A 12,707-nucleotide genomic window follows, 5' to 3' on the forward strand; every position below is an offset into this window, starting at 1 on the left:
AACACTTCCATTTATACAGACATGGAGAAAAGTTATTATTAAGAAAAGAGCTAATCATAATATACATGGCAGGAAGGAGAATTTGACAGAATAATGGATTTCTTCCTACTGCGTTAATACTTCTTATTACCTATTTAGCCCCCACTCTGGAGCTGCGTGTTTGGGACTTTCTCTCCCTCAAGGGGGGAGGGGGGGTCCCAGTGTGACTGGGCATGTGGTTCTTTTCTTCCTTTCTTGTTTTTTTTGTCAAGAGGTGGGCAGATTCACAGGAATTAATCACTGGTTCCCCATTCACTCTCAGCTCAGCATACCGGAGGCAGCGTGCAAAAGCCATACATCAAAGAAGATCAGGGAGGCAAACGCTCGGAAGAGACGGCAAAGATGTTAGCGGGAAGAAAAGATCCAGAGTTAGGGCTGGGAGAGAAAAGGCAGCCCCTACAAATTGTCTAAAGCTGCCTGGCCCATCAGGCACCGGCTGGAAAAGTCCACCTCAGAAAGTGCTGCGAAGTCCCGGAGGTGGGAGCTGGGGCAGAACAGAAAATACAAGTCAGCAAACGGGGCAGGAACAAGAGACAACAAAGAGACCGCAACGGGGGGATGAAGCCAGATCCTGCAGGCACTGCACGAGGAAAAGCTGAAGGGATTGGGAAAGGATCTTCGGGATCTTAGGAGACGCAGAGATGGGATTTTGTGTTTCCAAGGAAAACCTCCTGCTGCTTCTCTGTGCCAGCGTATTGCCAGGTGAGTTTGCCTTGCTCTTTCTTCCCTTTGATAACTGTTTGCTTAGAGTTCCGGGTCCTGTTTAAAGCCTAAGGATTAAAGCAGCCGGCCCTTTCCTCCAAATGGTGTTTCCAGTCTGATGAGGACTATCATGCCCTTGTAGATGTTCGGAAGGTGAACTTCTACACGTGTAATCAAAATACATTTCTCTTCCTTTAAGGTGAGGCAGCAGGTAAAGAAAAGGAAAATCCCTTGCCTGAAAGAGTCTGATATTTGCTGTTTAGGACTAAAGCTAATCCCTGGATGGGTGGTATTAATATGCCCATTGTCAAGCGAGCGCTTTGAAGAAACTAAACCAAAAAGCGCAGATTTTTGTGAATGTGCCTTATGGCTATTTCTACTTGCCAAGGTCTGAAAGCCCCCACGAGGAAGAAATTAATTCAGGGAAAGGGACGGGGGAGAGTGCGGAAGATGCCTCGTGGGGAAGGGGGAAGGTGTGTGAATATCGAGACACTTCTACGGCTAATTGATTGTCTCCAACTTTATCCTCTCTGCTCTGTTGTCAAAATTCAGGAAGTGTTTTAGCAAGTATAATTAAGTACCCTGGAAGCCCATTGCTCCAGGAAGAGTTTGAGAGTACACAGGTGTAATAAGAGAAAACTGCACCGGGGACTATCGTAATTCCTAAAGAAGGACTTTGGGCAATGGGAAGTCCGATGCTAAAATCTAGTTAGCTGGGCACTGGCTACTTGTTAACATTTCCTGCCCCTGCACATTTCGTAATTCCTTCATCTTTTTAAAAAGATGACAGAAATAACATTTTTCCAGCAGCCCCAGATGAGACTTGTGTTCTACGTAGTCCATGCTTATTTTTTTTTTTAGCAGAGCTAAGGTATTTTATGTAGAGACTATTGCAAATTGTTCCGAAATTGTCCTTTTATAGCGCATCAAAGACGCCTACCAAATCCCCCCTCCCCCAAAGGCGGCTGCATAGATCTTTGCTCTGGTTTGTTTTAAAGCCAGCTGGCCTTCTATTTGGAAGAAACTGAAATTCCCGATCATCTGTATTCTGACATAAAAGATCTACAGAAAGAATCCTACCTCACCCAAGGTCGTGGGCGGTTTGCAGGTTCCTTAAAGCTTTTGCGGGGCAGCGAAGATGCAGTAGGGTGTGATGTTCTTTTGCTCTCCTCACTGCAGTGTGCTGTCTGGAGACGAGAATGCATGCCGAGGAGAGACTGCTGAGGACGCTTTTCTCCGCTTATAACAAGTGGTCTCGACCTGTAGCCAACATCTCCGACGTGCTCCTGGTGCACTTTGGCTTGTCCATTGCTCAACTTATCGATGTGGTAAGTGAACGTCTTACGGGCTAGGTTGGGAGACTCTAATTATATATCTGTGTGGAGATGACTAGATCAAACAATCAGAGGGGGGGGGGGGGCAGCAGATCAAACGCCAAATCACCGCATTAAACCCCCAAGCCAGGGCCTTTACTCTTAGCCCCACCTGTCTCTATCATCGTTTTCAGATCAGATGGGGCCATAGGGGCCAACTTTTCAAAATGAATGGGTGTGCTAAAGCCCATGACTTTACTCAATATTGGGGGTAGTCAAGCACCCACAGAGCTGGCTCCTATGGGTGTGGCTGTAAATGTGTTGCTGATCTTATCTTTTAACGTTAAATTCGGTCTCAGTTTCACTTTTCTGTTCAGAGGTACCATCTCCCAGGTGTCACAGTAAGTGGGAGTTGGAACATACATTAAAAATGTCTGTAAGAATTCTGAAATGGTACTCTTTTATCAGTATTAAGGGTTGTTCGTTCTGTAATTTGGCGATCCTCTAACCCCTAAAGGTTTCCTCTTGGCTTGTGCTAACCTTGTGCAGAACATAAGCACTGCCAGGTTGGTCCATCAAGCCCAGTATCCTGTTCCCAGTAGCCAATTCAGGTCAGAAGTACCTGGCAAGATCCTAAAAAAAAACAAAAACAAACAAAAACAGATTTTTATGCTGCTTATCCCAGGAATAAGCAGTGGATTTTCCCAAGTCCATCATAATAATGGTTTATGGAATTTTCTTTTAGGAACTTGTCCAAACCTATTTTAAACCCTGCTAAGCTGCCTGCTTTATTATCCATCTAATGACAATGGTACTTCTATACCAAGCTGTGTCCCTGATCCTTGAAAAAAATCAAAGGAAGAAGGGCAGGGGGTGATAATGTACTGGATCTGCTTCTATCAGTGCATAATCCCCCCTAGAAGGAAGAGACGTTCTTATTTTCACAACAAGAAAATAAAAATAGAGTTGAAGAAAATTGATAAACACTGCCATCACCATCCCCAAAGTAGCAATTTCTCTCCTCCTGTGTCAGTCTGAGTTTTGGCAGTTCATCCATTATCTGCAGACCCAGGCGCAGCCCTACGGAAGTGGTGGATAGGGGAGAGGGGGGCAGCTTTCACCTTGAAAAACAGGACAAAACTGTGGCACTCTTTATGTGTTCACATAAAATAAGAGGAAATGGAAGAAAGCAACTGCTGCTGTTTTAAAAACATGGATGTCCCAGAGATCTACTGCTAAGTCTCTGATGTCCTTGTTTATATGTATATATAGAACACCAGTCATAAGAATTAAAAAGCAAGTCTTTATGTCATGAATTACAGAATCTGCAAAAGGCAAAAGTCACAGTTTAACAATTTGATGTAACTCCCCTCATGTGATTCTACATGTTATATGGCTAAATGCAAAAAGGAAGAGCTTTTGTTATCTGCACAATAGGGATGATTATCCCACATCCAAGATGTGTGATGTGTGCATCTGGGTGTGTGTATGTGTGAAAGAGAGAGAGAGAGAGAGAGAGAGATGCACAGTTGGCTGTGGGAATGCAACAGAATTAATTCTCCCAAGATACTCGTTTTTAAAAATATACATTTGGAAAATAAATGAAAGTAACATCTTCTGTATCTAGGGGTCATTTTACTCAGTAGCCGTAGGGCTACTGCCATATCGACACTACTGCCGGGGTAGCGCAGGTGCCCAGCGGTAATTCCAAAATTGGCGCATGTTGTTTCCCATGATAGAAAATAATTTTCTGCTGTGGGGGGCATTCCCAGCGGTAATCAGCAGCATGGCCACGTTGCCACGTGACGCTACCTGATTACCGTACGAGTAGTGCAAATAAATAGGTGGCAGCAAGGGCTCAGGCAGAAAATCGCCATGCACTAATTTGAATATTAGTGCACGTCCGTTTACTGCCCCATTTTTAAAAAGCCTTTTTACCCAGCGTGGCAAAAAATGGCCCAACATGCGCCAATTTCACTTGCCCACACTAGCACAGGCAATAGTCAGCTCTGCACTAGGATATCTCAAAATTGTACAGAAATGCATTTAAGTGTGTGAATAAGCAGGTTCTACATGTTGCTTGTTCAGTAAATCAGATTCTTAATTGTTTTCACTTACCAGGACTGTAGGGAGGAAAGATGAGTAATGATAGCTATGGCCGCCACCCCTATATAAGGGACCCTTTTAATAAGCTATGGTTTAAAGTGGCCTTCACTAGTGTGGGTGTGTGAAATTGGTGTGCGCTTGGCCATTTTTTACTATGGTGGGTAAGAGGCCTCTTTAAAAGAGGGCAGTAAATGGCCCTACACTAATATTAAAATTATAGCGCATGGCGATTTACTGCCTGAGCTCTTACTGCCACCTATTTACTTGGTGGTGAGGGCTCACATGCTACTTGTGTGGTATTCAGGCAGCTCACAGGAATGTGGCCAGGGCCACCAAGAGGGGGGCAAAGGGAACAAAATTCCCCGAGCCTCCAAGGGGGGCCCGGCGCCAGCAGGGCCGGTCTTAGGGCGAGGCGACCGAGGCGGCCGCATAGGGCCCCGCGCCCCGCCTGCTGCTCCCACCCCCGACAATCGATCGCTGTAATGTAATAAAATTGAGAAGCGCCGAGGAGCAGGCAGTGCCTCACGTCTGCCCTGCTAGTAAAAATCTCCTGCACGTCGTCGGGCCGGCCTTCCCGCATTAAGTCCCGCCCTCCTTTGAGGTAATAGGCTCTTCCCGCATTAAGTCCCGCCCTCCTCTGAGGTAATAGCCTATTACCTCAGAGGAGGGCGGGACTTAATGCGGGAAGAGCCTATTACCTCAGAGGAGGGTGGGACTTAATGCAGGAAGGCCGGCCCGACGACGTGCAGGAGATTTTTACTAGCAGGGCAGACGCGAGGCTCTGCCTGCTACTCGGCGCTTCTCAAGTTTTTTTTTAAGTTAGTGGGTGCAGCAGGAGAAAAGAGTTGGTAGGTGGGTCGGGTCGGGGGGGGGGACTCAGATGTGAGAAGGGTGTGGGATGGGGGTTCTCAGTTGGGGGAGGGGGTAAGGGGGACAGATGTGAGAAGGGTGGGGGTTCTCAGTTGGGGGAAGGGGGTAATGGGGACTCAGATGGGAGAAGGGTGTGGGATGGGGGTTCTCATTTGGGGGGAGGGGGTAAGGGAGACTCAGGTGGGAGAAGGGTGTGGGATGGGGGTTCTCAGATGGGAGAAGGGGGCTGGAACTGGGGTTTGAGATGGGGCCCTATGGGAAATGGGGGCCATGCATGGGGCTGGTGGGAAAATGGGGCATGCGTGGGTCAGGTGGGAGATTGGTTCTGGGGCTGAAAAGGGGGGGGCTCTAATACAAGACATGTGGATGAAGGGGGCTGGAACTGGGGGCTGAAAAGGAGGGTAGGTGGGATAAGGGGTCTAGTACTGGGACTGGATGCTGAAAAGGGGCAGGGCTGAAACTGTGGGTACTGGGGGCTGAAAAGGAGATAGGGAGAAGTGGCTGGGGCTGAAGCTTGGACTGGTGAGAGAAAAGGGCTGGGGACGGGTTGAAACTGGGGGCTGAAAAGGGGACAGGGAGGAGTGGCTGGAGGCTGAAGCTCGGGACTGGTGGGAGAAAAGGGCTGGGGCTGAAACGGGGGACTGGTGGGATAGTGGGGCTGGAACTGGGGGCTGAAAAAAAGGGGCAGAGAGAGGGGCAGATCCTGGATGGAAGGGGGAGCGAGAGGGAGGGCAGACCCGGATGGATGGGAGAGGGAGGGTAAATGGTGGATTGAAGGGGCAGAGAGAAAGGGCAGACAGTGGATGGAAGGGATAGAAAGGGCAGACAGTGAATGGAAGGGGCAGAGATAAAGGGTAGATGTGCACGGAAGGGGCAGGGAGAGAGGGCAGACATTGGATGAAGGGGACAGCAGAGAGGGCAGACACTGGATGGCAGAGAGAGAGTGAAGACAGATGCTGGATGGAAGGAAGACAGTGAAAAGAAGATGAGGAAAGCAGAAACCAGAGACGACAAACTGTAAATAAAATATATATTTTTATTTTTTTGCTTTAGGATATAGTATTGTAGCTGTGCTAATAAATGTTTATAATAGAACATGTAAATAAGGTAATCTTTTTATTGGACTAATTTTAATACATTTTGACAAACTTTCAGAGAACAAAGCCCCCTTCCTCAGGTCAGGATAGGATACTGTAACAGCTCTATACTGTATTGACCTGAGGACGGAGGTTTTGGCCTCTGAAAGCTAAATGTATTAGTCCAATAAAATGCTATTATTTTATTTTCTATATTTGTTTTATTTCTATTTGTTAATTTGTAAAGTGGTGATTGGTATTTGTTAGTTTTTTTTTCAAATTTACATCTGTTGTCTTTATATTTTGCACAGTACTAGGGCACATTTTCTGTTTCTGTGGTGTTGTATTGTATGCAGAGTCTGGCATCTTGGGGGTTCAGTTTAATTTTTGTCTAAATAGAAAGTTTAAATATTACTACTTATTCTATAGTGGATTAGGGTGTATCTGTGTTTGTGAAAAAGACATGGTTTTCAGTTGGCATTGACTGTGTAGGATCGACAAGCCCTGGAGCTGGGGGCCTTGGAGCTCGGAGGGAGGGGTGGCCGGCTCTGGAGCTAGGGTGGGGGTGGAGCTAGGGTGGGGCGGAGTTAGGGTGGGGCAGGGCTAGGGTGGGGCAGGGCTAGGATGGGGCCCTGTCAAATTGGTCTGCATAGGGCCCCGCACTTGCTAAGACCAGCCCTGGGCGCCGGGGTCAGGCTGCCAGTGCTGCAGTCCCCGGTCTCACCTGCCTGCCTTCTCGGCTCCGGGCCCCCTGCATTTGAAGTGGCATCGCCTCCCTTCGGGCCTTCCCTCCCTGTTTCCCGCCCTCGCAGAAACCAGATGAGGGTGGGACACAGGGAGAGAAGGCCAGAAGAGAGGCGATCTGCGACTGCTGCTTCCAATGCAGGGGGCCTGGAGCCGTGGAGGCAGGCAGGTGAGACTGGGGATGGCAGCGGCAGGGGGAGTGATGGGGGCAGCAGCGGCGGGGGGCGGGGCGGCCTTGCCCCGGGCCCGGCCTAGTCTCTCGGTGGCCCTGAATGTGGCCACGCTGTTGATTATCGCTGGGAACACCCCCATGGTAGAAAATAGAAAATTATTTTTTACCATGGGAAACAGCTTGCACCAACTTCGAAATTACCACTGGGCACCCGCGCTACCCCGGTGGTAGTGTCAATTTGGCACACACTACCCATGCGGTAGCCCTACCACTGCTTAGTAAAAGGGCCCCTAAGTGAATAATCTTTAAAAATGTGCCTTAATCCCATTACTTGTTAGATTTATGTAATAAGTGGAAGTGTAGCCTAATGGTTAAATCAGTGAGCTGAGAACCTGTGGAGCAGGGATGTATCCAGACTTCAAGGTGGGAGGGACCAGAGCCCAAAGTGAGGGGGCGCATTTTGGTCTGCCTCCCTGCCACCCCGCCCCTACCACCGCCTTGCCGGCCCCACCCACTTCCGCCCACTGCTGCCGCCGCTGCTGCTGCACATACCTTGGCTGCTGGGGGTCCCCAGCCCCCGCCAGCTGAAACATGTTTTCTACCACTGGTCTTCAGCACCACTGCATTTCCTTCCCTTCTCTCTCTTCCCCTCACGTCATGTCTGGCATGCTCGTTTTAATGAAATTGAGCATGCATGCATGCTCGGTTTTACTAAAACAAGCATGCCAGATGTGAAGGGAAGAGAGAGCAGGGCAGGAAATGTGGCGGTGCCGGAGACCAGTGCTGGAAAAAACACTTCAGCTGACAGGGGTTTGGGACCCCCACCAGCCAAACCAGGGGCACAGATCCAGTTTGGGGAGCCCAGGCCCCCATGGCCCCCTGTAGCTACACCACTGCTGTGGAGCCAATTCAAATCCTAATGTGATTCCTTATAACCTTGGGCAAGTCACTTAACCCTCCATGGCCTCAAGTACAACTTAGATTATGAGCCCACGAAGGACAGGTATCTTGATTGTAACTGGCTTTCTCCAGGATTGAGCTAAATACTTAAAATATTAGTATAGTTTTGTGCTCACACATGATGTTAAAGTAATAATAATAATAAATTATTGTTTTCCACACCTTTCTGTATGCTCAAGGCATACAAAAATATATAAAACAACAATCAATAAATGCAATGGCCAATGTAACCCCGATTTTTAAAAAGTGTTTCAGGGGTGATTCAGGAAATTACAGACTGATAAGCCTGACTTCAGTGCTGTGGAAAATAGTGGAAACTATTATAAAGAATAAAATTACAGAACTTGTGACAAACATGGTTTAATGGGACAAAGTCAGCATGAGTTCAACCAAGCGAAATCTTGCCTCACCAATTTCCTTCATTTCTTTGAAGGTGTAAATAAACATATGGATAAAGGTGAGCCAGTTAATGTAGTGTATCTGAATTGTGTTCCTCATGAGAGACTCCTGAGAAAATTAAAAAGTCATGGCACTAGGAGGCAATTAGGAATTAGTTATTGGACAGAAAACAGAGGGTAAGGTTAAATGGCTATTTTTCTCAATGGAGGAGGGTGAATAGTGGAATGCCACAGGGATCTGTACTGGGACAAGTGCAATTTAACATATTTATAAATGATCTGGATAACGGAATTTCAAGTGAGGTGATTAAATTTGTAGATGACACAAAACTATTCAAAGTTGTCAAAACACATGCGGATTGTGAAAAAATGCAGGAAGACCTTAGGAAATTGGAAGACTGGCCATCCACATGGCAGATGAAATCTTATGTGGACAAATGCAAAGTGATGCACATTGAAAAGCATAATCCAAATCATAGTTACCTGACGCTGGGGTCCACCTTAGGAGTCAGCACTCGAGCAAAAGATCTAGGTGTCATATAAGCTGAAATCTTCTGCCAAGTGTGTGGTGGCAGCCATAAAAACAAACAAGATGCTAGGAATTATTAGGAAAGGGATGTAAAATAAGACAAAGAATATTATAATGCCTCTGTATTGCTACATGGTTTGACCTGACTTTGAGTATTGCATTCAATTCTGGTTGCTCTATCTCAAAAAAGATATAGCAGAATTAGAAAAGGTTCAATGAAGAGTGACCAAAATGATAAAGGAGATGGACCTCCTCCCATATGAGGAAAGGCTAAAGAAGTTAGGGCTCTTCAGCATGGAAAAGAGATGGATGAGGGGGGCTATGATTGAGGTCTATAAAATCTTGTGTAGAACGGGTAGAAGTGAATGGATTTTTCACTCTTTCAAAAAGAACAAAGACGAGGGGACACTCAATGAAATTAAATCTAAATACTTTAAAAACAAACAGGAGGATATATTTTTTCACTCAAAGAATAGTTAATCTCTAGATCTCGCTGCTGGAGCAGTGGTAATAGCAGTTAGCATATCTGTGTTTAAAAAAGATTTGGACAAGTTCCTGGAGGAAAAATCCATACTCTGTTATTGAGACAGACATGGGGAAGCCACTGCTTACCCCTAGGATTGGTATCATGGAATATTGCTACTAACTAGGTTTCTGCCAGGTACTTGTGGCCTGGATTGACCACTGCTGAAAGCAGGATACTAGGCTAGATGGACCATTGGTCTGACCCAGTATGACTATTCTTATGTTCTTATAAAAATACACTTACATTATATATCTAATACAAGACTCTTAGCAGAAGTCACCTAGTAAAAGTCATTTAGGGGGTCTTTAACTAAGGCAAGCTAGCATTTTTAGCGCACACCAGGGACATAGCTACTATGGGGCCTGGCCCTGGACCCCCCTGCCAACGACCTTCTCAACCCCCTCTCCCGCCACCAACCTGCCGTCGCCGTCTAGTACCTTTGCTGGCGGGGGACCCCAAACCCCGGCAGCCGAAGTCATCTTGCTTCGTTTGGTTTCTGAGTCTGTCTGACGTCCTGCACGTACACAACGTGCAGGACATCAGACTCACAGAAATAGAACAAAGCCTTGCGATCTGCAGGGCTTCGTTCTGTTTCTGTGAGTCTGACGTCCTGCACGTTGTACATGCAGGACGTCAAACGGACTCAGAAACCAAACAAAGCAAGAAGACTTCGGCTGGCGGGGGGGTTAGGGTCCCCCACCAGCAAAGGTAGGCGACGTCATGGCGACGGTGGGCAGGGGGTCATTGGCGGGTGGGCCACAGTTGTTGGAGGTGGTTCTGGCTGTGGCGGGGGGTGTCAGCAATGGCGGGCGGCGTCGGCAATAGCGGTGGGGGGGGGGGGGTCGTCATCGCTGCCAGGGGGGCTAAAATGTGCCCCCTCACCTCGACTCTGGACTCCCCCTAATGGCGAAGTCCAGATATGCCCTTGGCGCACACTAAAAATAGGTGTGCGGTAAACGCTAGAGACGCCAATGTATTCCTATGCTAAAAATGCTAGAGTGCCTTAATAAAAGACCCCCTTAGTAAGTAAGAGATCATGAAGTGTTACACTTCTCTACCCCGTGCAAGAGAACTTGAGAAGATTCTTTTGGGGGTTGAAATAATTAGAAGATCCCCTGCCACTCTCCCTCTTGATTTCATATTCGTTTACACTTTCTCCCTTTCCAGGTTGTTCATGTTTGAGTGAAAGTGATACAGCACCTTTGTGATGTGAACATGTCCCTACTGTAATTCGCTCTCAGCTTGAATTTGAATTTGATTTAATGTATTAATTAAATATTTGAATAAAGCAGTTGTAGTGACTTGGGTGTTGTGATGTTGATCTGGAAACACCACTTTGGTAGAAGGCAGGTAACTGTATACAATAGAATCTGCAATGAGGATTCTGCTGCCTGTCCCAATTTTGTTACTACAGTTACTTGAGAAATGCAATATATCACTTCCAAAATATTTTCTAGCCCACAAAACTCAGACTTTAACTTTTTAATTGCAAAAGTGAGGATTGCACAAGTTGTTTGCAATTAGGGTTGACTGAATATTGCAGGTGATGGGGCTAGATTCAATAAATGACACCCAAAGTTATTTGCTGGGATGGTTTACACTATCAGGGACATAATCTAAAGAGAAGGGCGCCCATCTTTCGACATATATTGGGAGATGGGCGTCCTTCTCTCAGGGTCACCCAAATCGGCATAATCGAAAGCTGATTTTGGGCGTCCTCAACTGCTTTCTGTCGCGGGGACGACCAAAGTTCAAGGGGACATGTCTGCAGTGGAGTGGAGGCGGGACGGAGGCGTGGTTAAGAGATGGGCATCCTCGGCCGATAATAGAAAAAAGAAGGACTTCCTGATGAGCATTTGGCCAACTTTACTTGGTCCCTTTTTTTTCACGACCAAGCCTCGAAAAGGTGCCCAAACTGACCAGTTGACCACCAGAGGGAATTGGGGATGACCTCCCCTTACTCACCCAGTGGTCAACAACCCCCTCCCACCCCAAAAAAAATTAAAAAACATTTTTTGCCAGCTTCTATGCCAGTCTCAAATATCATACCCAGCTCCATCACAGCAGTATGCAGGTCCCTGGAGCAGTTTTTAGTGGGTGCAGTGCACTTCAGGTAGGCGGACCTAGGCCCATCCTCCCCCACCTGTTACACGTGGTGGTAAATGTGAGCCCTCCAAAACCCACCAGAAACCCACTGTACCAACATGTAGGTGCCCCTCTTCATCCCTAAGGGCTATGGTAGTGGTGTACAGTTGTGGGGAGTGGGTTTTGGGGGTGGTTGGGGGGGCTCAGCACCGAAGGTAAGGGAGCTATGCACCTGGGAGCAATTTTTGAAGTCCACTGCAGTGCCCCCTAGGGTGCCCGGTTGGTGTCCTGGCATGTGAGGGGGACCAGTGCACTACGAATGCTGGCTCCTCCCATGATCAAATGCCTTGGATTTGGTCATTTTTGAGATGGGCGTCCTCGGTTTCCATTATCGGTGAAAACCGAGGTAGCCCATCTCTAAGGTCGCCCATCTCAACATTTAGGTTGACCATCTCTAAGGTCGACTTAAATGTTGAGATTTGGGCGTCCCTGACCATATTATCGAAACGAAAGATGGACGCCCATCTTGTTTCAATAATATGGGATGCCCCGCCCATTTGCGGGGACGTCCTCAGAGATGGGCATCCTTAGAGTTGGTCGTCCACGTTCAATTATGCCCCTCTATGCTAGTATTCTGTTTGTGGAATGTCCTTAGAATACTAGCTTAGCGTGCATTCTGCACTTAACCTTGAGCAAACGCACTTACACCTGCCAAAGGATGGTGTAAATGAAAGCGCTCAACTGATGGCAGTTAGGAATGCAAATGCAGGTATTCTATATAATTGTGCTTTATTTCTGGGAACAACCCTTTGGAATTGCATGCTAATTTAGGCAGCTCACATGTTTATAGCATAGGGCATAGGGCAGAGTCGCACATAACTCTTAATTACTGCCAATTAAATGCTTGTTAACACCAATAATTAATAGCACCTAATTGACTAACTAGTTAACATATGGATCTGGAATTAGTGCTCAAATTCGGGCTGCTGAGAGGGGGGAGGGGGCAAGGTTCCCCAGGCCTGGCCTCCAAGGGGGACCCGGTGCCAGTTTGCCATCCCAGTTCCTGTTTCAGAATCACATGTCAGCTCTTCTGCCTGCTGCTTCCTCTGCCCCTGCTGTTTTCTGAGATGTGCAGCACAGTGGCGTAGACAAGGGTGGGCTCAGGTGGGCCCAGGCCCACCCACTTT

The 12,707-nt window shown here is 47.3% G+C and overlaps 1 protein-coding gene across 1 annotated transcript in view; it reads left to right on the forward strand.

Annotated features, from left to right (window-relative positions):
* Positions 1–680: 680 nt before the first annotated feature.
* The window catches only part of CHRNA4 (cholinergic receptor nicotinic alpha 4 subunit), a 51,130-nt gene continuing 39,103 nt past the window's right edge, over positions 681–12,707 (forward strand). The window contains exons 1-2 of the mRNA XM_030212004.1: positions 681–741; positions 1,921–2,069. Of these exons, the coding sequence (XP_030067864.1) occupies positions 681–741; positions 1,921–2,069 (210 nt within the window). The remainder of the gene's footprint in view (positions 742–1,920; positions 2,070–12,707) is intronic.

The sequence above is a fragment of the Microcaecilia unicolor genome, chromosome 8, assembly GCF_901765095.1.
Source record: "Microcaecilia unicolor chromosome 8, aMicUni1.1, whole genome shotgun sequence".
Taxonomy (NCBI): domain Eukaryota; kingdom Metazoa; phylum Chordata; class Amphibia; order Gymnophiona; family Siphonopidae; genus Microcaecilia; species Microcaecilia unicolor.